The 24,906-nt window shown below is 62.3% G+C and overlaps 2 protein-coding genes across 6 annotated transcripts; both read right to left on the bottom strand.

Annotated features, from left to right (window-relative positions):
* Positions 1 to 884: 884 nt before the first annotated feature.
* LOC133214531 (cell adhesion molecule 3-like) lies at positions 885 to 23,707 on the bottom strand. 5 transcript variants are annotated; one of them, XM_061357485.1, is made up of 10 exons: positions 23,512 to 23,705; positions 14,967 to 15,107; positions 14,646 to 14,798; positions 13,945 to 14,082; positions 13,636 to 13,806; positions 12,285 to 12,375; positions 11,490 to 11,659; positions 8,500 to 8,625; positions 8,125 to 8,190; positions 6,191 to 7,795 (listed from the first exon to the last, which is right to left on the bottom strand). In XM_061357485.1, exons 1-10 carry the CDS (start codon positions 23,585 to 23,587, stop codon positions 7,677 to 7,679), a joined length of 1,251 nt encoding a protein of 416 aa, XP_061213469.1. In that variant the 5' UTR covers positions 23,588 to 23,705; the 3' UTR covers positions 6,191 to 7,676. The 5 variants fall into 5 exon arrangements, with proteins under 5 accessions (XP_061213474.1, XP_061213473.1, XP_061213469.1 ...); XM_061357487.1 differs by having other exon boundaries at positions 8,132 to 8,190; positions 23,512 to 23,704; XM_061357486.1 differs by lacking the exon at positions 8,125 to 8,190 and having other exon boundaries at positions 23,512 to 23,704.
* Positions 2,044 to 3,840, bottom strand: ACKR1 (atypical chemokine receptor 1 (Duffy blood group)). The gene is made up of 2 exons (XM_061357492.1): positions 3,632 to 3,840; positions 2,044 to 3,466 (listed from the first exon to the last, which is right to left on the bottom strand). Exons 1-2 carry the CDS (start codon positions 3,650 to 3,652, stop codon positions 2,507 to 2,509), a joined length of 981 nt encoding a protein of 326 aa, XP_061213476.1. The 5' UTR covers positions 3,653 to 3,840; the 3' UTR covers positions 2,044 to 2,506.
* Positions 23,708 to 24,906: the final 1,199 nt, after the last annotated feature.

The following is a 24,906-nucleotide window of genomic DNA, read 5'->3' as shown; positions in this document are numbered from 1 at the left end:
ATCTCCATCCCAACGGAGCTCCCATCTCCATCCCAACAGAGCTCCCATCTCCATCCCAACAGAGCTCCCATCTCCATCCCACCCCATCTCCATCCCATCCCATCTCCATCCCAACCCATCTCCATCCCAACCCATCTCCATCCCAACCCATCTCCATCCCAACCCATCTCCATCCCACACCCATCTCCATCCCAACCCATCTCCATCCCAACCCATCTCCATCCCAACCCATCTCCATCCCAACCCATCTCCATCCCAACCCATCTCCATCCCAACCCATCTCCATCCCAACAGAGCTCCCATCTCCATCCCAACAGAGCTCCCGTCTCCATCCCAACAGAGCTCCCGTCTCCATCCCAACAGAGCCCCCATCTCCATCCCAACAGAGCTCCCATCTCCATCCCAACAGAGCTCCCGTCTCCATCCCAACAGAGCTCCCGTCTCCATCCCAACAGAGCTCCCATCTCCATCCCTACTGAACTCCCATCTCCATCCCAACAGAGCTCCCGTCTCCATCCCAACGGAGCTCTCATCTCCATCCCAACAGCGCTCCCGTCTCCATCCCAACAGAGCTCCCATCTCCATCCCAACAGAGCCCCCATCTCCATCCCATGGGAGCTCTCATCTCCATCCCAACAGCACTCCCATCTCCATCCCAACAGCGCTCCCGTCTCCATCCCAACAGAGCTCCCGTCTCCATCCCAGCAGAGCTCCCATCTCCATCCCAACAGAGCTCCCATCTCCATCCCAACAGAGCTCCCGTCTCCATCCCATTGGAGCCCCCATCTCCATCCCAACCGAGCTCCCATCTCCATCCCACCCAGATGCTCCCTCCCGGTGGCTGCAGAGGTGAGGGGGTGCTGGTACCAGGGCACAGGGGGGGTTGGGACCGCTCCATCCCCGCATCCCCACCCCTCATCCCCCCAGCGCCGCCCGGAGCCGCGGCTTCACCACCACATCCCCCTTGATGCTGTAGCTGAGGCTGCTCCAGGCCAGCAGCGCCGGCGGCAGGCGCAGGGACTGGAAGGCCGCCCTCATCCTGTCGGGGCTCAGCACCGTGTCCCACAGGTACACATCGGCCAGCTCACCCGAGAACGAGTTATAGAGGTCAAACCCCCCCCCAAACGCATCCTGCTCCTGCCCCAGCAACACGGCCGCCTCCGGCCCCACCGCATAGCCCCGCTGCAGCCCCTTGCGTGGCCAGGGCTTCCCATCCAGCCAGAACTCAGCCACACCAGTGCCCGATTCCCACCCGGCGCAGACGTGCTCCCAATCACCGCGGCTCTCGGGGACGCGGAAGGTGACGAACTTGCCGCCGACGTAGAAGCGGTACTCGCCCGGTTTGGGCTTGAAGAGGAGGATCTCGTTGTCCTGCGCCTTGGTGGCGTAGGAGAAGAGGCTGTGGGGCCGCGTGAGGTGGGTGTAGGAGCGCAGGCACACGGTGAAGTTGAGCAGCGGCTGCTCCGGCTTCACCCGCAGCACCACGTAGGCATCGCTGGGGTCGTTGCGGAACACAAACACCTTGCGGTACAGGTCTGGGGTGGGGGACACACACACACAACAAGGGGATGTGGTTCCCTCTGAGCCTTCCTCCACCCACCCTCTACATCCCTGACATCCCCTCTGCTGATCCCAGCCGGGCTCCAGCATCCTTCATCCCCGCTGGTCCTGCCTGACCCCATCCCCAGCATCGTCCCTGTGCCCTTGTACCTTCCTGTGCCCCGGTCCCCAGGAGCCCGGCCAGGATGCTGAACCAGAGCCGCAGCGGTGCCATGGTCCCGGCTGCTGTGGTTGCACTGGGAGCTGCTGGGTTTATGGGCTGGAAGGGTGGGAGGGGAATTGCACCCCCCCCCCCCCCCCAATCCCAATCCCATTCCATTAGGAGCGATTTCACGCCATCACGGGGCCCTGGGTCACCCGCCTGCACGGGGCAGCCCTGGAGCAGTGCCCTGGGGGGCTTCACCTCCATCCTCCCATCCTATGGGATGGAGCCCAAGGATGGAGCCATCGGCACCAGAGCTCTCCATCCACTCCCATTCCATGTGCCTTGTGACCGCACGTGGCTGCTCCACATGGGCTCTGGCCAGCACTGGGTATAACCTTCATTATGGGCATGGAACTCCATAATGAGCTTTTCCTGCTCCTTTAGCAGCACACGCCTCCCGCTTCCCGTCCTTCGGCATTCCGGAGGTGAATGTCACCCCCGGTGCCCCCCAGCCCCGGTCATTCACTGAGCTTGGCAGCACCTCCAGTACATGTATATATTGGATGCAATTCCCAGCATGGGGCTCATCCCAGCTTGTCAGGAAAGGACCCCCCCCCCCCCATTGCTTCCCATCAAACCCTCCCATGGGCACCCCTGAGGCCTTGGGGAGATGCTTGAGGCACCCCAGGGCGATGCCTATGGAGCGAATGGGGGTGCCCATCCCCAAGCAGTTGGGAAGGGGATGGAGATGGGCAGCAAGGCTGGGATGCAGCAGCTCCCTGAGGCCTGGGGGAGTGTTGCCTATGGGGCAGGAGCGATGCTGTGGGCCGAGGGGCCGGTACCGGTGCTGGTATGGCAGAGCCGGGCAGCCAGCAGCACCGCGGCGGGCCCCATCCAGCAGTGCAGCAGCCCCAGCGCCTCGCTCAGCCCCAGTGCGTAGTCAAAGTGCTGGAAGGTGCCGCAGGTCTGCGGCAGGACCCGGCTGTGCAGGAGCAGCTCCGTGGCCAGCGCCGCGCCGTGCGGCACCCACAGCGCCAGGAACACCCAGCTCGCGGCCAGGTCCGGTGCCCATCGCGCCCTCCATCGCGGCACGGCCAACGTGGCTACGGGCACTGCCACCGGCAGCAGAAGGAAGAGGCCGAGGCAGAGGCCGAGGTGCAGGAGGTTCACCGGTGACACGAAGTCCACGCTGCGCCGGAGGCAGCTCGGCTCTGGCACCGCCGCGGTGCCGCTGGTGAGAGCCCCCGGTGTTGCCAAGAGCAGCGCCAGGACCCACACGGCCACGGCCAAGCGCCGGCTCCGCGCATCCCAACGGCACCAGAAACGCCCGCAGGCACCGGAGGCCACCAACAGCCCCTGGGCAAAGAGGCTCCAGTACCAGAGGAGGTGCATGAGCCGGCACAGCGCCGTGCCCAGCCGCCAGCCCTGCCCGATGCCCAGCGCCACGGCCGGCAGCACCGCAGCCAACAGCCCCGTCCCCATGGCCAACTGTGCCACCAGCGCCCGGCTCTGCGGCCATTGGGGCCGCTTGGCCAGTGCCAGCAGCAGCGCTGCGGTGCCCAGCGCGGCCATGGCACTGGTGACAGCCAGGAACGGGGGAGCCACGCGCTGGAAGACGGAGCAGTATTGGTTATGGCACGGCGCGGCCCCATAGTCCAGTGAGGTCTCATTGCCGGCATCATCATCATCATAGGAGGAGAAGTTGCCCATGAGCTCCATCAGGTCCAGCAGGGAATTCCTGCTCTCCAGGAGGCTGGGGCTCTGTGGATGAGATGTAATGGGATGGATCCTGATGTGCCCCAACCGGTGCCACGGGATCCGAGCAGGGACTTATCAGTGAGGGCCACGCTGCAGGGACCCTGTCCCTGCTGCTCCTCCTCCCGCATCCAGCAAACCGGGAATGCCCCTGGAGCCACATGCACTCACCACTGGGATGCAGTTGCCCATGATGGGGGTCCTGGGACAGCTCCGGGTCCAATGGGGGCCTCCACAGCCCCGGCGCCGAGCGCTCTCCCACCGGCTCCTCCCGCCGCAGGGAGGTGATGGCTGCGGGCAGGAGATAAGAGCGGCTGCACCGGGCGGGCAATTCCCACTGCCAGGGCCTGGAGGAAGCGGGGGCCCCGCTGCCGGGAAGGCACCGGAGTGGGACTGGGACGGGGAGGCAGGGGCAGGAAACGACGGCTTCTTGGCAGAACAGCTCCAGCTCATCAGGTATTGTGTGAATGGGATGTGTGGATGCTCCGGGTGCCGGCCTGGAGCGTGCCGGGGGGGCAGCGCAGGAGGAGAGGGGATGGTGTGGAAATCAGCTGCTCTGTCGCAGGATGCCCCAATGGGATCCTATGGGATCAGTGGGGGGGAAGCGCAGGCTCCCGGTGCTGCAGTGGCAGCAGATGTGGCTTGGGGGGAGGCTGGTGGCCACTGTGCATGGTGGGAGCATCCTCATCCATGGTGGGAGCATCCTCAACCATGGAGGGAACACCCTCATCCATGGAGAGAGCATCCTCATCCATGGAGGGACCATCCTCATCCATGGAGAGAGCATCCTCATCCATGGAGGGACCATCCTCAACCATAGAGGGAACATCCTCAACCATAGTGGGAACATCCTCATCCATGGAGGGAGCATCCTCAACCATGGAGAGAACATCCTCATCCATGGAGGGAACATCCTCATCCACGGTGGGACCATCTTCAACCACAGTGGGACCATCCTCATCCATGGTGGGAACATCCTCAACCATAGTGCGAGCATCCTCATCCGTGGTGGGACCATCCTCAACCATAGTGGGAGCATCCTCATCCATAGTGGGAACATTCTCATCCATGGTGAGAACATCCTCAACCATAGTGTGAGCATCCTCACCCATGGTGGGAGCATCCTCATCCATGGTGGGACCATCCTCAACCATAGTGGGAACATCCTCATCCACAGTGGGAACATTCTCATCCATGATGAGAACACCCTCAACCATAGTGTGAGCATCCTCATCCATGGTTGGACCATCCTCAACCATAGTGGGAGCATCCTCATCCATGGTGGGACCATCCTCATCCATAGTGGGAGCATCCTGGAGGGTGCTGTGGCTGAGAGGCGTGATTTGGGAGCAGGAAAAGGTCTGATTTGGGGTGAAAAGGGGTGCATGGGGCTGGATCCAGACCATGCTTTGGGTGCTGAGCTCTGTCCCTGTCCCGGTGCCCTCCGGCTCCCCCCATAGCGGGCGCAGCAGAGCAGGAGGCGCAGGCAGGTCCGTGTGTGTAATCCAGATATATTTATAGGATTATTTTCCGAGATTAGCACAGGATATTAAAAGGTTATAAAGTCACATCGACGTCCCTTGGCTCCCCTTATGTACATAACACGTCGAACACAGCACAACGACACAGCCCGTCCTCTGCCCCGTCCCGCTGCCGCCCCACGGCGTCTCCAGAGCTCCCTACAAATATGGCTTTCGTGTCTATTGAGAGTTCAGTGCCGGTGGGAAGCGGCCGGAGCCGAGCTGGAGCTGCCACATCCCGGCTGCATCCTCCTCCGTCCACTTGCAGCCCCGGCTCCGATGTCCTGGTGATGGGCACAGGGTGGCCATGGGGCTGGAAGCCAATGTGTATGGGTGAGGTGGCCCTGGTGGCAATGGCAAGGTGGTGACACCGGGTGCTGTCACCCCCATAGGGGCATCAAGGTCCTCACCCCCTCCTTGGCCCACGTCACCTCTTGGGCTTAGGACAAGGTGAACCAGCTCCTCCTGGACCCAGTGTGCCACCTACAACCGGACCAGCACAGGGGGTACCCCTCACCCTGATGTGCTCACAACTGGCACCCGTCGTGACATACCCCCTATCGTGACACGGTGTGCTCACCACCACACCTCACCCTCGCCATGGTCCATTCAACCACTCACAAAGTGGCTTCTCCATCGCCTTGCACCCCGATGTGTCCCCGTGGCCGTGTCCCCACATGGGTGACCTGGTGTGCCCATCACTCTCACAGGCACCACGGGGCTCCATCAGCCCTCACTGCTGCTCCCTTCCATCCTCCAAAGCCCTTTGGCTCCTGCTCTCGCCGCAGCAGGACAATGGGCACCACCAGGCCCATCCATTGCTGGCTCCATCCTGGACCATAAAACACCTCCAAGAGACCAAATCCCGACTGGATTGAGCCCTGGAACAGAAGCCTCAAAGGGACACGAACCTCCCCATCTTCAGCTCCCACCTTCCTGCCCTTTAGGAGCAGTCACCCCCTTCCCACCCAGAGCCCCAGGTTGGGGCTTTCTTCACATCATCTACAACACGTAGACTCGAGAGACTGAACTCCAACTGGAATCACATCCTTGTGTTTGGATTTGAAGGAATGACGTCTGTTCAATAGTGGAGGTTGGAGATCCTCAGCCGAGGACCGGGCCACACGTTCATAGGTGCTCGGTGCTCCTGACACCCAGCAAAGCCTCATCCTGTCCCACCATCAACTCCTTCACCCCCTTGAGCCCCTGCTCCTTCCATATTGGGCTTCCCCATGGGAATCCTCCTCCTGCCATGTGCTCATGGGGTCTGGATGGGAGCGATGCTCCCCATGGAGACCTGGTACCCCACGGACACCCCTGCCCCATGGCGGAGGATGGGAGCTCTTCCTCCACCTCCAAGATGAGGTCACCACCCACCAAGGGTTCCCAAAGGATTCTCCTCCTCCAGCCCACCCGAAATCCAAGGGGCACCCAACCAATGGGCAGCTCCCCTTGTGTCCAGACCAAGAGATGCTGCGATCCCGGGAGGCTGGAGAGCCTGATCCCAAGGGAGAGCACCAAGCCCTGGCTCCTTGGATGCTGGAGCACATGAGCCCACGATCTGGGGATCAAGAGGAGGGCCAGGAAAGCTGCTTGGATTTGCCTTGGAAGAGGCAGTGAAGAGGAAGGAGGAGGTTGGAACCCCCCCAACCTCCTCAGAGACCCCTCGGGATCCTAACCCGGGTGTTTCATTTGGAGCCAGGAGGGAAACGGCCTTTTCCCATCTCCCATCCACCCGGGAACGGGGACAGGGTGGGAAGGGGATGCTCCAGCATCGGAGCCCCTTCTCCTCGCCCTTGTGCCACCCTGGTCAGCTCCAGCTCAGCTCCCGCGGGTCCAGCACTGGGCCGGTGGCCTCCTGCACTGAACGTCTCAATAGATGGTTGTGAATCGACCTTGGAATAGATGGTTCCCAATGGACTTGGTATAAAGTTGGGGCCCTTTTTCCTCTGGATTCGCCCCCAAAGCTCCTCCCTCCCCCCTCCCGCTGGGGTGGGACCGGGGAGCTGCAATCCCAGCAGCTCCCAGTCTCTCCGGGGGCTCAGCGGATCCCACCCTGGAAGCTCATCCCCCTTCACACACGTTCCACACGAGGACAGCTTCCTCCCATATGGACACTGTTGGACAAGAACCACCAAGGATAAAATCAGGGCAAGGGGCCTGGGCTCCCTCCCGGTGGCGGTGATGCCCCGGTTCCCATCCCACCACCACGCAGCAGCAGCCGTATCCGGGAGGGAACACCGGGATCCCGGCTCCGGATGGGCGAGCGCTGGTGACACCGGGGCCGCCCTGAGCCCGGAGCTGATTTTATCCTTGGATACCTCAAAAGAAACCAAACTGGAACGAAACGAAGGAAAGAGCGACACCGACCCCAGCCCAGGCTCCCACCCGAGGGCCCAAAGCAAAAGAGCAGCCACGAAACCAAAGCAAAGGTCCAAAGGAAGGAGGGGGAATCGCTCACTCACGGGGATGGAGGCGCAAAGCAAGCGAGCGGGGCCGGGGCCGCCGCTCCTGGAAACCAGGGGTTGGCCAAGTTCAAGCATCATTGGCGCGGCTCAGGCCGGTGGCTCCTGTGCTCCCCTGTCCCGCATCCCTCAGCCCGGGGCTGTAAGTGCAGGGGGTGCAATGGGTTAGGGTCGTGCTCTGGTTTCCATCGCCATCGCTGGCTCCATTGGCTCGCTCGGTCCCGCTCAGCCCTAGATGAAATACTCCTTCTTGTCGTCGCCGCCCGCCTGCCCGCCCTCCGCGTTGATGATGGCGGTGTCGGCATCCGGGGCATCATCCGAGCCCTTGGCCTCGTGGGTCAGGTATGTGCCTGGGGGGGGGATAAACACACACACACAAAGGGTTCGGTGTCACACTGGGGTGCTGCTGTCACCCCGCTCCCACACCGAGCAGGGCAGAGGGGCAGAGCCCCAGGGCTGGACAATGGAAGTGATGGGGAAGTCCTTTGGGCTTGGCCTGCAATGGAAAAGTCACTGGGGATGGGGATGGGGATGGAGCTCGAGGGTTTCGCTGTCATCCCGAGCCTGTCGGTGACGCTGCCTCTCCTGCCCTCCCGCCCGATCCCTGTGGTCCCTAAGGAATGCGGAGCGCTCCGGCGAGGGGCCGGGCTCGAGGGCAGGGTGGGGGGCTCTTACTCACACATCACCTCTGCTGGCTTTGGCCGGTGTCTGGATGTGACCGTCTCCCCGTGTCTTATGCACATACCTGCCGGGCGGATGAAAAGTCCAGGGATGGGGACATGGAAGTGGCGGAGGGGAAGGAGGAAGGCGAGGGATGGAGCGGGGAGGGCTCGGTGGTGGGTACCAAGCCCTGAAGGAGAGATGGAGGAACAGGGCAGGACCTGGTGCTCCCCAGCTCCAAGGACTCGCTGCGTTATCTCCGCGCCGATGCTGGTGCCACCGCGGGCACGGGGAGCCCGGGAGGGCTCCGGGATGACGCCGTTGGGATGCGGAGCTGCCCCTTCACCCCTGCCCCACACCCCACGTGTGGGGCTCAGCCCCACGCGCTCGGTACCTTTGTGTCTGATCAGGTAGTGGCCCAGGACGATGAGGAGGCTGAGCAGGAGGAAGACGATGACGGCCACGACGCCGCCGATCACCGCGTGGTACGTGCTGGACGTCGAGGGCACGGGGCTGGCGTCTGATAGAGCAGAGAGGGGGAGATGCTGCAGCACCGGCTCAGCCCCATCCTGACGCGCACCAGGGTGAAGGAGGGAGGGTGGGAAGGGAAGGAGGCAGCGGGGAAGCGAGGAGGGGAAAGCAACGGCCACCGGTGCCGGTTGTGGATGAGCTGCGATGGGGAAGCCCATCCCTTTGGCTGGCGGCGGCACCGGGACCATGCTCTGCACAGCCCAGGGTACCTCCACGTTGGGATCTGCACCCCAAGTCCTGGGATGCTGCATTAGGGAGAATCCTCCTTCCACTCCTCGCTCCTTGCGCCCATCAGCTCAGGGAGGGGATGGAGCCACAGAAGCACTTGGACAGGATGGGATGGGACAAACGGGACACAGGGACAACGCTCCACATGGACACAAAGCTCACGGGCAGCCAGGACCCCTTGGGGCTGGATGGTGGCTGCAGAGCCCATGCACACACACAAGAGCACAGAGCAGCCCCCAGGGGGGCACCTGGGGTGTGAGTGGGTCCCTGTCCTCCTATGGAGCTTCTGGCATCCGTAAAGAGACAGAAAAGGAGCTTACGGTACCTTGGATGGGAGCTGGAGTGAAGGATGAAGCGGTGGCCATGGAAGCATGAGAGATGGGCTGGGAAGGGCCCGGAGTGGAGTGAACGTGTGGGGTGGGGAGCTGGGGAAGATCTGGGGAGGATAAGAACACAGGGACACGAATCAACCCTGGGGGGGGGGGTAACAGAGCCCAGCCTCAGGGGCTCCTTCTGGCCCCCCCTTCCTTGGCCATGGGTCCTGCTCCGAGCATCATCCCATCTCCTGCCCTCCAGCATCCCCTGGTCACGGCCCCATGGGACCCTCCTGCCTGGGGCTGCCGACGTTGGGAAGCATCCGGATGCTCCAGTGATGGGCAAAAGAGGGAGAGTTTGGGAAGGGGACTGAGCCTCAATGTGCTGGGGCACCCAGTGGGTGAGGGATGCTGGAGTCCTGGCTGCCACGCGCCTGCGGATGGTGCTGAGCCCATGGATGGGTGCTGAGCGCCCTTGGCAGCACAAAACTGGTCCCTGCATAGAGCTCAGACCCACAGGGATGGGGGGGGGATATGGGGGTGATGGAGGAACAGGACAGAGGAACTTGGGTGCCGCTGCTGCCATGCACTGCGTCTACCCCAGCCACATTGGAGGGGGGAGATTCTGAGGGTGCCCAACACAGGAGGGGAGGGAATGGGATGGGATGGGAAAGGGAAAAGCTGGAGCATGGAGGAGAGGGGGAAGATGAAGTCCAAGGATGGAAGAGAGAGAAGAGAGGTGGCAAAAAGAGGAGAACCCCAAATCCAAGGCCAAATCCAGAGGGAAACAGGCTCCTACCAAACCAACACAGGGGGGTGGTAGCACGAGCAGCTCTGCTCCATGGGCAGCACACGGAGCTCGGACACAGCAGGACACAAGGACACGGTGGCAGAGCACAGGCAGGGCAGGGGGACGTGGTGTGGGGACAGCACCGAGCCCCTTCCCATGCAGGATCACGGGATGCAACATGCTAGGAACACGGGATGCAACACGCCAGGAACACGGGATGCCACACGCCAGGAACACGGGATGCCACACGCCAGGAACACGGGATGCCACACGCCAGGAACACGGGATGCCACACGCCAGGAACACGGGATGCAACACGCCAGGAACACGGGATGCCACACGCCAGGAACACGGGATGCCACACGCCAGGAACACGGGATGCCACACGCCAGGAACACGGGATGCCACACGCCAGGAACACGGGATGCAACACGGGATGCAGCGCAAGCAGCAGCTCAGGGAGCACGGGACAGGGCTGCCAGGGCACCTCGTGCTTTGGAGCCTGCTGGGAATGCTCTTTGGCTCATGAAGGCATCACACAGAGGCTCGGGAGCTGCAGCAGCCTCTGCTCCTGTCCCAGAGGCTCTGGTGTGCAGCAGCTCCCCCAGTGCATCCACTCCCATTGCCCAGCGGAGGCAGCAGGGACCGAGCTGCACACACGCACCTGCATCCCTGCATCCATGCATCCATCCATCCCTGCATGCATCTATCCATCCTGCATGCATCTATCTATCCTGCATGCATCTATCCATCCTTCCCTGCATCCATCCATCCCTCCCTGCATCCATACATCCATCCCTTCCTCCCTGCATGCATTCATCCATCACTCCCTGCATCCATCCATCCCTCCCTGCATCTATCCCTCCCTGCATCCATCCATCCCTCCCTGCATCTATCCCTCCCTTCATCCATCCATCCATCCCTCCCTGCATCCATCCATCCATCCCTGCATCCATCCATCCATCCCTGCATCTATCCTTCCCTGCATCCATCCATCTCTCCCTGCATCCATCCATCCCTCCATCCCTCCCTGCATCCATCCCTCCCTGCATCCATCCATCCATCCATCCATCCCTCCCTCCATCCCTCCCTGCCTCCATCCATCCATCCATCCCTCCCTGCATCCATCCCTCCCTGCATCCATCCATCCCTCCATCCCTCCCTGCATCCATCCCTCCCTGCATCCACCCATCCCTCCATCCCTCCCTGCATCCATCCATCCCTGCATCCATCCATCCCTCCCTGCATCCATCCCTCCCTCCCTGCACCCCTTCATCCATCCCTGCATCTATCCTTCCCTGCATCCCTGCATCCATCCATCCCTCCCTCCCCACATCCATCCATCGCTCCCTCCCTGCATCCTTGCATCCCTCCCTGCATCCATCCATCCATCCCTCCCTGCATCCATCCATCCCTCCCTGCATCCATCCATCGCTCCCTCCCTGCATCCATCGCTCCCTCCCTGCATCCTTGCATCCCTCCCTGCATCCCACAGAGGGACACGCAGCCATCCCCTCTTACCGCTGACATCCAAGTTGTACTTGGCCACGACGCTGCCCATGGAGCTGGTGGCCGTGCACACGTAGGTGCCGCTGTCGCTCTTGTTGAGGAAGGGGAAGATGAGGACGCTGTCGGAGCTCAGCTGCAGGGGAGCGTCGCTGCCCTCCTTCTCCCATAGGAACTCCTGGGGGCTGTGGGATGGGATCAGGGTGAGGAACCGGCCCCGGGGCTGGGGCAGAGCCTTGCAGTGGATGTGGGGGGGGTTTAAACAGGAGGGAAACAGCTCCATGAGGCTGCTTAAAGGGGAGAGCTCAGAGCAGCTCCTAAAGGGGCTGCAGGAACCTGGAGAGGGGCTTGGGACAAGGGATGCAGGGACAGGGCAAGGGGAATGGCTTGAACCTGCCCGAGGGGAGACTGAGCTGAGCTCTGAGGCAGAAGCTCTTCCCTGTGAGGGTGCTGAGGCGCTGGCACAGGGTGCCCAGAGAAGCTGTGGCTGCCCCATCCCTGGCAGTGCTCAAGGCCAGGTTGGACACAGGGGCTGGGAGCATCCTGCTCCAGTGGAAGGGGTCCCTGCCATGGCTGCAGATGAGCTTTAAGGTCCTTTCCCATTCAAACCAGTTTATGATCCCATGAAACATCCCATCTAAACAAGCCGGGATGGATCCGCTGCTCCAGGGAGAGCGCAGGGGCTCTGCCCAGCCTGGAGCCCACCCAGTGCCACCTCCATCACCTTGAGGCTGCTTTAGGGACCCAGCAGCAGCAGGAGGAGCTGATGGGACCTGATGGGGCTGAGCGAGGGGCAGGGGGGGTCCTTACATGGGGTTGCCCTGCCCATCGCACTGCAGCTGCAGCTTCTCGCCCTCCCGCGGGTACTGCGGATGCGGCTCGATCTTCGCTGTCGGCTTGTCTGGGGATGGAGGAGAGGCAGCGTCAGGGGCCAGCACCCCAAAACCCTGCCCCACACAGGGCATGGACCCGCCAGCACCCCAAGAGCCAGCTCCATGGGCTGCAGGGTCCAGTCAGCATCCCAAACCCCTGTGCCACACAGGGCATGGAGCCATCAGCACCCCAAAACCCAGCTCCATGGGCTGCAGGGAGCGGTCAGCATCCCAAAACCCTGATCCACACAGGGCATGGACCCATCAGCACCCCAAAACCCTGTTCTGTGCAGCACAGGGACCCCCAGCACCCCAAAACCCTGCTCCATGGGCTGCAGGGACCGGTCAGCATCCCAAAACCCTGCCCCACACAGTGCATGGAGCCATCAGCACATCAAAACCCAGCTCCATGGGCTGCAGGGACCAGTCAGCACCCCAAAACCCTGTGCCACACAGTGCATGGACCCGCCAGCACCCCAAAACCCAGCTCCATGGGCTGCAGGGACCGGTCAGCATCCCAAAACCCTGTTCCACACAGTGCATGGAGCCATCAGCACCCCAAACCCCTGTTCTGTGCAGCACAGGGACCCCCAGCACCCCAAAACCCTCCTCTATATGTCACAGGGACCAGCCAGCACCCCAAAAACTTCCTCCATGGGCTGCAGGGACCAGCCAGCACCCCAAAACCCAGCTCTATGGGCTGCAAGGACCAGCCAGCATCCCAAATCCCTGTTCTGTGCAGCACAGGGACCCCCAGCACCCCAAAACCCAGCTCTATGGGCTGCACGGACCAGCCAGCACCCCAAAACCCTGCTCTATATGTCACAGGGACCAGCCATCACCCCAAATCCCTGTTCTGTGCAGCACAGGGACCCCCAGCATCCCAAAACCCTGCTCCATGGGCTGGAAGGACCAGCCAGCACCCCAAAACCTTCCTCCATGGGCTGCAAGGACCAGCCAGCACCCCAAAACCCAGCTCTATGGGCTGCAAGGACCAGCCAGCACCCCAAAACCTTGCTCCATGGGCTGCAAGGACCAGCCAGCACCCCAAAACCCAGCTCCATGGCCTGCAAGGACCAGCCAGCACCCCAAAACCTTGTTCTATGCAGCACACAGACCCCACCAGCAGCCCACCCCCCTGCCCCACACTATGCAGGCACCCACGCACACAACAACTGCACGTCCACGCATGCGATGGTGCTGAGCTGTGGCGATGCTGAGGCTCTTCCATCTCCTGTCCCCTTCCCCACAGACCCCTGCCCTGTCCCCATTGCCCCCCATTCACGTACAGTGAACCTGCAGCTTCTGCGTGGTGGACCTCTCTGCGTTCTGCAGCGACTCGTGGTCCACGGTGCAGGTCACCTCGGCCTCGTTGTCCTCCTTGGTGACCCGGAATTCCACGCGGCTGCTCACGGTGAAGGTCTTCCCATTGGGATCCTCCACCACCTCGGTGCCTTCGTCTGCAGGGAGGGCACAGGGGAGGGGCAGAGGTGATGGATGCGGGTGATGCTGGCACTGATGCGGAGCATCCCTTGGTGCAGGGTACCACAGCGCGGTCCATGGTGCCCTATGGGGTCCCCGCAGTGTTGGGCACCCACCTTTGAGCTCCTTGTTGCCCTTCCTCCAGCGGAGCTGTGCTGCAGGCTTGCTGCCTGAGGAGCGGCAGGTCAGGTGCGCCAGCTTCTCCTCATCGATGGGCTGCTCGTGCCCGAAGATCTGCGGCTTCTGGGGGACTCCTGGGGCAGGAGGAGGTGGGAGCACAACGGGGGCATGGGGGGGGGTTTGTGTGAGCGCTGCCCTGAGGGCACTGACACTGGAGCCAGGGAATGGGGTGAGGGATGCGGAGCAGCACGGAGGAATGGTGGCATGGGCAGCAGCCTGCAGGTAGGGGATGGGGAGCAAGAGATGCAGGGGATGGATGCAGGGGATGGGGAGCATCCTGCAGGCAGGGGATGCAGGGGATGGACAGCAGCCTGCAGGCAGGGGATGCAGGCAGGGGATGCAAGGGATGGACAGCAGCCTGCAGGCAGGGGATGCAGGGGATGGGCAGCAGCCTGCAGGCAGAGGATGGGGAGCAAGAGATGCAGGGAATGGGCAGCATCCTGTAGGCAGGGGATGGGGAGCAAGAGATGCAGGGGATGGGGAGCAGCCTGCAGGCAGGGGATGGGCAGCAGGAGACGCAGGCCACGGGCAGCAGCCTGCAGGCAGGGGATGGGGAGCAAGAGATGCAGTGGATGGGGAGCAGCCTGCAGGCAGGGGGTGGGCAGCAGGAGATGCAGGCCACGGGCAGCAGCCTTACCCAACACAGTGACCAGGGCCTTGGCAGTCCGCACGGGCATGGTAAAGAGGGAGCACGTGTATTCCCCCTCATCCGACAGCACCACGTCACTGATGCTGATGGTCAGCTCGTTGGGGGTGGATTTCTCCAGCTGGATCCTGTTATCCCGCAGGGCTGGGGCAAAGCGACAAGGGGTGAGTGAGAGGCTGGGTACCACATCCCCCTACCAGCTCAGGTGGCATCAATGGAGGTGGGGAACAGGGTGAGCATCACCCTCAGCACCATCACCACCACTCTCCCTCTGCCCCGTGGTGCCTCTCCCATCCCAATTCCCAATTGTACCTCGCTTCTCCCCAAAGTAGAGGGTCTGCTGGGCAGGGTTGGACCATTGCAGCGAGGAGTCATCGGGATCCTCCACTTGGCACTTGAGGACCACGGTACCGCCGGCCACCACGGTCTCATCCGACGTCGTGGGCTGGCTCTCTGGGCACAGAAGGGATGGGTTAAAGGGGGCCTGGATCCATCAGCATCACTGAGCACCCAAGGAGGAACAGGCCCCAAGCCCCTGGGACACAGAGGGTTACAGCTTGCTTGGGATAAAGGTGATTTCCAGCTGATCCCAAGCCCCGGATGGCCCGGCTGGGGCAGGGGATGAGGTTCCCCTGGTTCAGCTGCTCTGGGTGGCAGCATGGAGAGGATAAAGGGGACAACAGGGACCTGCTCTCAGGCACGGACCAGCCCTGCTTTCCCACTCAGATCCAGCCCACTTCAGATGCAGGAGCTGGTTGGTGCCCACCAGGCATGAGCGGATCCAGGCAGGAGCAGGGATACACCAGGAGGGACCCTGGGATGCGGGAAGCTCTGCTCCAGCACCCCAGCAGCAGCAAACTGGGGCTCCCACCAGCACCCCACACCATGGGATGCTCCATTGGCCACCTCCAGGAAGAGCATCCATGGTCCATTGAAATCCACTGGGGGACAGCCCATGGCCTGCTCCCTGTCATTCCTAAGGGGATGTGCTATTGCTCACACTGGGTTGTGCTTCCTCACCTAGGGAATTGTCCTTCCTTGTGGCTCCTCAGAGGGCTCCAGCAGCCAAGGGCAGGGAAGAGCAGCCCCGGGATCAGGTATCCCCCAAGGACAACTATTCCTGGACAAGGGATGTGCCAGCGAGCGGAGCTGCAGGGACAAGGGGGACACGGGCTCCGCTGCGCTCCCTCCTCATCCAGCTCCATCCATGGACACTGCTGCACCCAGGGGTCGAGGGGCTTCACATCATCTCCCTCCCATTTAGGCAGGGCCATGGCCTCAGCACCCTGTGGGATGCTGCCCATGCAGCCGGATGTCACATCCATGCTTCCCTGCTTCCCATTGCCCGTTACCAGGAGAGGGGTGGAAGCAGCTCCAGCCCATTTCCCGCTTGGAATGGTGAAGGGGAACGCTTTGTTCCACTCCTAATGGGAATTCCCACAGGGAGCAGGATGGAGCGAAGAGGTTATGGAGGGGGATGATGCTGCCGTGGGTTCCTAGGGATATCCAGCTCCAGGAATGGCACGGATCCCTCTCTGCCCGCTCCCAGCAGCCACCACTACCACAGATGCTTCCAAACGGGATTAAAGGCATTCCCATGGTGAAGCTCTGCTGCTGCCCCCTGCCTGGGATCGATGTGAGGCCATGGGGACACGTCCCACACTGGGATCCCTGAGCCGGGGCTGTTATCCCGGTTCCGCTCGGTTAACGAAGCCTTTGTCCTGCTCCGGCTGCAATGCTGGGATGAGGCTGCTGTGAGTCGCTGTTGTCCCCACTGCAAGCGCTCCAACGGCAGCTGAGGACAGCAAAACCCACCCAGAGCAGGCCACATCCCTTAACAACACCGGCACCAGCATCACCCGGGTATGGGGAAAGGCTCAATGGAGCGAGATGGAACCATGGAATGGTTTGGGTTGAAGGGACCTTAAAGCTCATCGAGCTCCTTCTCTTCTCCAGGCTGCCCCAGCCCGGCTCCTATGGGAGCTGCTCCAGCCCTCGCAGCATCCCCATGGCCTCCTCTGGCCTCGGAGCCATCACCCCCGGTCCCAGCAGCATCCCAGGGGCACAAGGATGCTCTGGAAACCCGGCTGCAGTGAACGCTTCCAGCTCTTCCCAGCACAAGGGTTCATCCAGCCCCTGTGAGCCCAGGACGTGGTGGACACTTGGGTACCATCTGCCCACTGGCAGGACAGAGCTGCTGCTCCTGCTGTCCCAGGGGCCACCCCAGCTCCTACACAGCCACAAACACCCTCTGCAGCACCGCATCTCCAGGGGCTTTTACATCCCTCTGCCTCCCAGGAGCTGGTTCATCACCTGGAGCATCCTCAGGGATGCAGGAAGCAGCAGCATCGCAGCCTCCATGGTGCATCCACACCAACCTCAGCGGGGCAAAGTGCTCACCGAGGGCTGCCAAAGGCTGGAGGAGGCGCTTCCAGGTAGGATTGACTTGGGCACATCCATCCTGAGCCCCTCAGAGGGCTGCAAAAGCACTTCCATAGGGCAGAAGCAGCCCCAAAAGCCACCCCCCCAGCGCCATTGACCCACAGCCCAAAGCGCTCTTGTCCCTTTCCTCCTCTTCAGCCTGGTTCCAGCACAAAGATCCCACCTTTCCCTGTTGACAGACGTTCTCCAAGGCAAGGGATCTCCTCCGAGCCTGGGTTTGAATCCTCCCCTCCACATGAGCTGCAGAGCTCCGCTCCCAGCCGCATCCTGGCCAAGGTGGGTTCCAAACCCATCCAAATGGGCTCTGACATCTGCTGCACCAGATGAGCTGCAATTCCACAGGCTGGGATACCCTGAGCCCCACTCCCAGCTCCTCCTCTCCAGACTCGCTCCAGATTTTGTTAGAGAGGGAAAACCTGCTCTTGTTTCGGTGCATCTGCTCCATGCTCTTCCCTCCATGGCTGCCTTTGGAATCCGGCCTCAGGGATGGGATTCATCCCTCTGGGAAGCACAGGGCACGGAGCCTCCTGCAGCACCTCCAGCATCCTTCGCTGGACCAGCTTGGGGCTGTGCTTGTCCATACCAGAGCCCAGCTCCCATCCCCACGCACAGACCTGGGATCCTCTCTCCGGATGCATCCCCAGGGAAGGGCAAAGCGCAAGGACCCAGCTCCCCATCACAGCCCTGAGGTTCTCCTAAGGCCACACAAGATGCTTGGTTGAAGCCTCCACCACCCCATTGCTGCTCCTGCAGCAGGGTCCGGCTCCAAGGGGCACCAGGACCTGACCTTGGGTGATTCCAGAGCTGCATCCTCCTTCCAGGGCTTGGGAACAGCATCACCCCTGACAGATCCTGCCCATGGGCATGGCTTGGGGCCAGCACATAGCAACCCATCAGCAGCAAGGAGAGGAGAGGAGAGGCTGGCTCCAAGTGCTGCTGCATCCCAGGATGCTCCATCCCCATCCTCCTCCTCACACCCCCACCATGTCCCAGTGCTCCGGGGCTGGATCAGCCCCATTGCTGGGATGGGAGCTGGAGAACCCCTGATGGCAGCGGCTCCGCTCTGGGTTTGAGCATTCACACGGGTCTGGGGGCTCCACAAAGGCACCACCAGGGAATCCCAGTGCTCCTGAGGCCACCTGGATGGGAGGATGCAGCCACCACCAGCAGCCAAAAGCCAAAGCTCCAAGTCCTTGGGCAGGGATGAGAGGGGGGAAGCCCTGTTCTGGACCATGCATCCCCAGCATCAAATCCATCCGCAAAGGGGGCTGCTTCCCATGGGAAGCTGATGGGCAGGGCTGACCCTCCTCCTGTTTGACAGCAAACAGCTGATAACTCCTCTTTGGAGCCTGTTCCTTCGCTCCCAGCCCAAGGCCAATCTCCGGCACGGCTGTTGCCAAGGGAACCAGCTCTTTGCTTTGACAGATCTGGTTTAAGGCTCTCCCGCTGCCCAGCGAGGCGTCGCGGGAGCCGCCGCTTCCCATGCCCTGGAATGTCGCTCCCTCCGTGCTTTGGAGGCATCCGGATGCTCCAGAGCTCTGCCCAAGGAGCAAATGAGGCTGTAACGGGAGCAGGACATGGGGAAGCCCCGGCAGCTCCCACCCGAGGGGACAGAGCATCCATGGGTACCATCCCAACCACCCCAACCACCCCAACCACCCCAACCACGCGTCCATGGGTACCACGCATCCACGGGTACCACGCATCCACGGGTACCACGCATCCACGGGTACCACGCATCGATGCCTCCTCCTGCCTTCCCGCAAGGATGGGAGGGAAGAGGTGTTTCAAGGGGTGAGGATACAGGCTCAGCTCTGCTCTGGTCTTCCAGGTAACTTCCAGTCCTGGGAGTCCCCATATCGCAATGGATGCCCAATGGGAAGCGCTCTCAGCACTGGCTGTGGCCCACCAGGTCATCGCTGTGGTTGCAGGGTCTGTCCTGTTTGGAGGTGACACCCCCAGCATCCCAAAGAAAGGAAACCCTAACCCTAACCCCCCCCCCCCAAGGGAAGCACCGTGATGCTGAGCTGTGTCTGTGTGCTCAGGTTGAAGGGGTCTGAAGACACCACCAGGACCATCTGTCCCCATCAGGCTGGGAGATGGAGCAATGGCATGGAAAGGAGCACCAGGCATGGACACAACCAAACACATCCCATCGCTGGGGAACAGATCCTCATAGGGCCATGGGGTCCCTGTCTTCTGGTACCATCAGTCCTGTGTGAGGAAGGGATCCCGGCTCCTGCACAGCATCTGCTTGCAGCCACTCAGTCCAGAATCCTGGAATGGTTTCTGTTGGATGGGACCTTAAAGCTCATCCAGTTCCAACCCCCTGCCATGGGGAGGGACCCCTTCCATAGAGCAGCTTGCTCCAAGCCCCTGTGTCCAGCCTGGCCTTGAACACAGCACAACCTGTTCCTGCTTTTCCCTGGAAACCAAGGCCTGGAAGCAGCCACAAAAGCTTTGGCCTGAAGATAACGCCCTGCATGGGGCTCGCCAGTAAATCCACTGCCTGAAGCATTTAAGGTGAAGAAGAGGAGGTGGAGCCCGGCCTGGAGCATCACCTGAGGAAGAGGCAGGTCCCTGCAGCACCAAGAGGAGGGTCTCACAGCGACAGGGTCACCAGGAAAGATGCCACCATCCACGTTAGAGCCGATGCCGCCGCAGTCCCCGGGCGGTGGGAGCTGGTACCCTCAGCATCACACCGGAGGCAGAGCGTGACGCCAGGCAGGTGACTGGAATGGTTAAACACATCCCTGCCCTTCCCTTAGCACCGAGCTCCGGTTCTCTGCATCCCGGCTGCGTTGAGTGCTGCTGGCATCCCAAACACAACAGAGCATCACTGCATCCGAGCCCAGCCCGGATCCAATCCATCCCCCTGCCTCGGGGGGGACCACAGTGGGAGCTGTTTCAGAGCAGGAGGGAGAGCCCCATGGAACAGGATCACAGAATGGTCTGGGTGGGAAGGGACCTTAAAGCTCATCCAGTTCCAACCCCTGCCATGGGGCTGAGACCCACTATTCCAGGCTGGATATTCCCAACCTGCCCTGGGAAGAGGATGGAGGTGCCGGGGCAGGAGGCGATTTGCAGCCCCCTCATTGCTGCGTGATGAAGGGGAGGTGGAGGTGATGCTGCTGCTTCACTCCATGGCTGCAGGGCCCTGGCCAAGAGCAGGGAGGAGGGAACTGGACCAGATGGTTCAAGCTGAGCTGACCCAGTAATGGAGAGGAGGAGGAGGAGGATCCGATGCATCTGACTCCAGGGCTGTGACGGGGCTGGCATCGCCCCCGAGGCCCCATGGAGGAGGCAGCTCAATCTGTGCCGCTCCATCCGCGGCCGGTGGCCAGGCTGGGGCTGGGGAAGGAGCCTGCAGAAGGGCTCCGATGGAGACAAGGCACCGGTGGTACCAACCCAGGCACCGGCACAGGGAGCTGTGCCGCTCTGCCACATAGATCCAGGGGGAAATGGATCCATTGGAGCATCACACCCAGCTCCGAGACCACCACCCCAAAGGCACCTGCATCCTGCTCCTCCTCACCCTGCTGGCACCATGGATGGGGTAAAACCAGGCTGAACCCGGGCCAGTGGAACCAAGCGATAACCTTGGTGGGAGCACCCAGATGTAGACGCCTCCGGTTACTCCGGCAATCCCAACACCTCTGGAAGGCGAGAATTCCAAGCAGAGGGAGCAGAGGCAGCATCCAGCATGCAGGAGACCTCCCAGGCAGGGAACCCTGGGCTCTTCCCTCCATCTCCATCCGGATAAGGATGGTGCCCACACTTGGAGGTGATTTAGGTCTGTTGGGAATTCCTCCTCCTCCTCCTCCAGCCAGGAAGCTCCCAGCAAATCCCCCCTTGTCCTCAGCAGCCAAACACCAATCCCATGCTCAGGACAGCGGCAGTGATGCCAGCACATCCCTCACTGTCTGGGTATGCAGCGGGATCACCACTTGATCCCATGCATTGTCTCCAAAGCCAGTGTTCCCCGTTGAGCCTAATGCATTGTGCCAGTGGCTGGATGCTCTGCCCCAGCCAACATCCTCACCCTGGGATCATCCCTTGCTTCCCACGGGCAGCCGATCCATCCCCCAGGATCAGGCCATGGAGCAACGCCTGCACCTCACTGGGGTGGCCCTGCTGTAAGGCCTATGGAGAGCTCTGGGGCAGCGTGGAACGATGCGTTCCCACCACCCAGCCCTGCACACCAGGGCTCATCCCATTGATGCCATGGGCTGGAGGAGGTCACAGATCCCCACAGGAGCAGAGCTGGCACCTCCTGAGAGCTTCAGGACCACGGGACCATCAACTGCAAGAGATGGGGAAACCCTGCGGGACCCCAAACCTCCCCCTGCTCCCACCCAGGGGAGATGATTCCCTACTGGAAGGACACCATCTGGAAGCACAGGGCAGAGAAAGCTCCTCCGTGCTCTGATCGAGCACCACAACCTTATGGGATGGGGCCAGCCGGAACCTGCGTCCCTGCAAGCACCTTGCCTGGCTCCAGAGCATCCTCAGCCAGCGGGGCCATGGGGCACAAGGCACCAACACACACAGAGCTGCCCCATCTCCCCCCCACCAGGCAGCCCCAGCTCCAGGACCTTCAGCACTGAGGCTTCTCCCAGCAGGAGCAATGCAAGCGATGAGCGGAGCAGCTCTGGTACAGCGAGACCGGAGCTCAGCTCCCCATGGGGTGAGCTGCATCCCAGGATGCTCCATCCCCATCCCATCCAACCCAGTACAGGCAGAACCAGCCCCGAGAAGCCGGGTTCTGGCACATGGTGGCTTCCCATGGGACAACAGTCGGGCACTGTTCAAACAAAGGGGTTACACAACTCCGGGGGTGAATAATCCTCGGAGCAAGACCAACCACGCACCCAACCCAAACACGGAGCAATCTGCTGACAGCAGCACAACCCCAGCCAAGCACACACAGCCCGGGGGGGGAGGCACCAGCTTCCAGCACCAGGGAGACTCCCAGGAGCTCTGCTGGGCTCTGCCATGGTGGAAGCTCTGGAATCTGGAGCATTGGGAGAGGGTTCGTCAAGGAGAGGAGATGGTTTCCCCATCCCTGCTTTGGGAAGGGTGCTGCGGGGCGGCTGGAATGCCATGCTGAGGGGCGCTGACCACTGAGACACACCAGCAGCTTCTCAAGCATCTTCCATCCATCCATCCATCCCCTCTGCTCCCAAAGGCTTTGTGGGGTCTCTCTGTGTTGGACATGGAGAACCGGGCAGCTCATGGCCAGGGCTGGGCCCCAGCAGCAGGATGAAATCCTGCAGTGTCATCATCCCGGCCCTGTCCTGCCCCAGGACCACAGGGCTCCAGGTCACAGCCACCCCTCCTAAGGCAGCACCCTGGGGTGCTGAGCATCCCCATGGTGCTATCTCCGTGCTATGGGGCCGGGCAGCACCCACACACGCTGTGACTCTCGCTGGCTCCTGTGGGAGGTTACGTGGCCAGAACCAGAATAAACCCTGGGATTCGTGGATGGGAACGCAGCCATGGAGCAGCACCAGCCCCCGGAGCAGCTCTGCCCGTGACAACCACCTCCTCCAGCACAGCGATGGGGCTTGGACCCCTCATCCACCGCAGCACGCTCCATCCACCCCAGCAGCCCTGGGAAGCCCATTCCCAAGCTGGAATTGCCTCCCTGCTTCCAGCAAGCCACAGGCAAGGGCTCAGACAGCGGTTGGAGCCTTTCCCACTGCAACACCCCCCCCACACCAAAACACAGACGCTGCTGCCGCTCCCTGCGACCTGCTCCTCATCCAAACACATTCCCGGCCATTGGATCATGGAGAACGCAGCCGGAATCGCGGCTCCGGTGCTGGACGGTGATGGAGAACCGGGTGCTGCCATTGCCCAGCCCTCCCCAAAATGACATTCGCCGTTATCGCCTGCCTCGCCCGCGGTGCCGTAACGCCGGGTAAACACCCTTTGTCTCCAGCGAGCCCCGTGCGTGGAGCCAACCGGATGGATGCTCCGGGCATCCCGGCGGGATGCGGAGCGGACACCGGGGGATGGGGATGGGGGGGCTCCCACCGGGCTGGACCAGAGGGACCCGGGGGATCGTGTCCGTGTCCGTCCCCCCCCCCCTCCGCCATCCCCGGGGCACCTCCGCCCGCCGCCGCCGCCGCCGCCCCCCCCGCGGCTCCACCCGCGCCGCCGCCCGCCGGGGCCTGTCTGGAACCTTCCGCCGCCCCGGCCCCGCCCCGGGCGGTGCGCGGGGATGGGGGGACCCGGCGGGGCAGCACCGGCACCGCCGTGACCTTGAGCCCCCCCCCCATAACAACCCCAGCCCCCGCCAGGTCCCGGCGCGCCGTGACCCACATAACGGCGGCGCCGCCCGCAACCTGTCGCTCGGTGCGGGGGTGCGGAGCGGTGCGGGGGTCCCGCCGGTGCCCGGTCCCGCACTCACCGTCGCGGGAGAGGTTTCCCCGGGCGGCCCCGCAGCAGGCGAGGAGCAGCAGCAGGAGGAGGCCGAGGGGCAGCATCGCGAAGGCGGCGGCGGTGCCCGAGCCCAACCGAGCCGCAGCGCGGAGCCTCCGGTGGCACCGAGCGCGCCGCCGGTGTCGGGGCTGGGGCCGGCGGTGCGGCAGCGGCGCGGGTTAAATAGAGCGCGAGGAACAGACCATTCGTGCCGGGGGGGGGGGGGTGGAACGGACCGGGAGGGGGGGGGGCGGTGATGGCGGGGGAGCGGAGCTGATGCCGCCCCCCCCGGCCCCTGTATAAACAAACCCGCTCTGGCCGCCGGCCCCCCCCACGTCCCGGGCCGCGGTGGTGCGCTCCACATGCGCGGCTCCCCGCGGGAGGCAGGTGCGCGCGGGGCGGTGGGGCCGGTGATCCCAATGGTGATCCCGTTAATCCCAATGGTGATCCCAGTGGTGATCCCGGTGATCCCAATGGTGATCCCGTTAATCCCAGTGGTGATCCCGGTGATCCCAATGGTGATCCCAGTGGTGATCCCGGTGATCCCAACGGTGATCACAGTGGTTATCCCATTAATCCCAATGGTGATCCCATTAATCCCAATGGTGATCCCAGTGGTGATCCTGGTGATCCCAATGGTGATCCTGTTAATCCCCGTTAATCCCAATGGTGATCCCAGTGGTTATCCCGTTAATCCCAATGGTGATCCCAATGGTGATCCCGGTTATCCCAACAGTGATCCCAGTTATCCCAGTGGTGATCCTGGTGATCCCAATGGTGATCCCAGTAATCCAAATGGTGATCCTGGTGATCCCAATGGTGATCCCAGTAATCCAAATGGTGATCCCAGTGATCCTGGTGATCCCAATGGTGATCCTGGTAATCCAAATGGTGATCCCGGTTATCCCAGTGGTGATCCTGGTGATCACAGTGGTGATCCTGGTTATCCCAACAGTGATCCCGGTAATCCAAATGGTGATCCCAGTTACCTCAGTGGTGATCCCCGTGATCCCAGTGGTGATCCCGTTTATCCCAGTGGTGATCCCAGTGATCCCAATGGTGATTCCAATGGTCCCAGTGATCCCGATGGTCCCCATGGTCCTGGTGGCCCCCATCCCACCCCCCGGCTGAAGAGCCCTGGTCCAAGCGGTGTCTCAGTTCATCCGGATGTCGTCCCCGCTCCCGATCGGGGCTGAGGGCGAGCAGGACCTGGCCCCTGTGTGCTGGGAGCACCCCCAGGGCAGGAGCAGGGGCATGGGGGGGATCCTGCCCCTCTGGTGCACTCTGTGAGACCCCCCCCCCCCCACATCCTGCATCCAGCTCTGGGGCAGCAGCACCACAGGAGGCCATGGAGCTGCTGCGAGGGCTGGAGCAGCTCCCATAG

The sequence above is a fragment of the Neopsephotus bourkii genome, unplaced genomic scaffold (assembly GCF_033783945.1).
Source record: "Neopsephotus bourkii isolate Nb327-2 ecotype Australia unplaced genomic scaffold, CSIRO-AGI_Nbou_v1 NB_904, whole genome shotgun sequence".
Lineage (NCBI taxonomy): Eukaryota > Metazoa > Chordata > Aves > Psittaciformes > Psittacidae > Neopsephotus > Neopsephotus bourkii.
Note: the sequence above shows the minus strand (reverse complement) of the source record. Positions and strands in the feature narration are given on the sequence as shown.

What these genes read in the sequence shown, in the direction of transcription:
- ACKR1 (XM_061357492.1), bottom strand. Translation starts at nt 3,652, where the DNA reads ATGGGCAACTGCATCCCAGTG. An exon ending in TGGGCAACTGCATCCCAGTG is followed by an intron (nt 3,467 to 3,631) that starts GTGAGTGCATGT and finishes TCTCATCCACAG; the next exon opens with AGCCCCAGCCTCCTGGAGAG.
- LOC133214531 (XM_061357490.1), bottom strand. Translation starts at nt 23,587, where the DNA reads ATGCTGCCCCTCGGCCTCCTCCTGCTGCTGCTCCTCGCCTGCTGCGGG. An exon ending in GGGCAACAAGGAGCTCAAAG is followed by an intron (nt 13,807 to 13,944) that starts GTGGGTGCCCAA and finishes CCCTCCCTGCAG; the next exon opens with ACGAAGGCACCGAGGTGGTG. An exon ending in GATGGGCAGGGCAACCCCAT is followed by an intron (nt 11,660 to 12,284) that starts GTAAGGACCCCC and finishes CCCATCCCACAG; the next exon opens with CCCCCAGGAGTTCCTATGGG.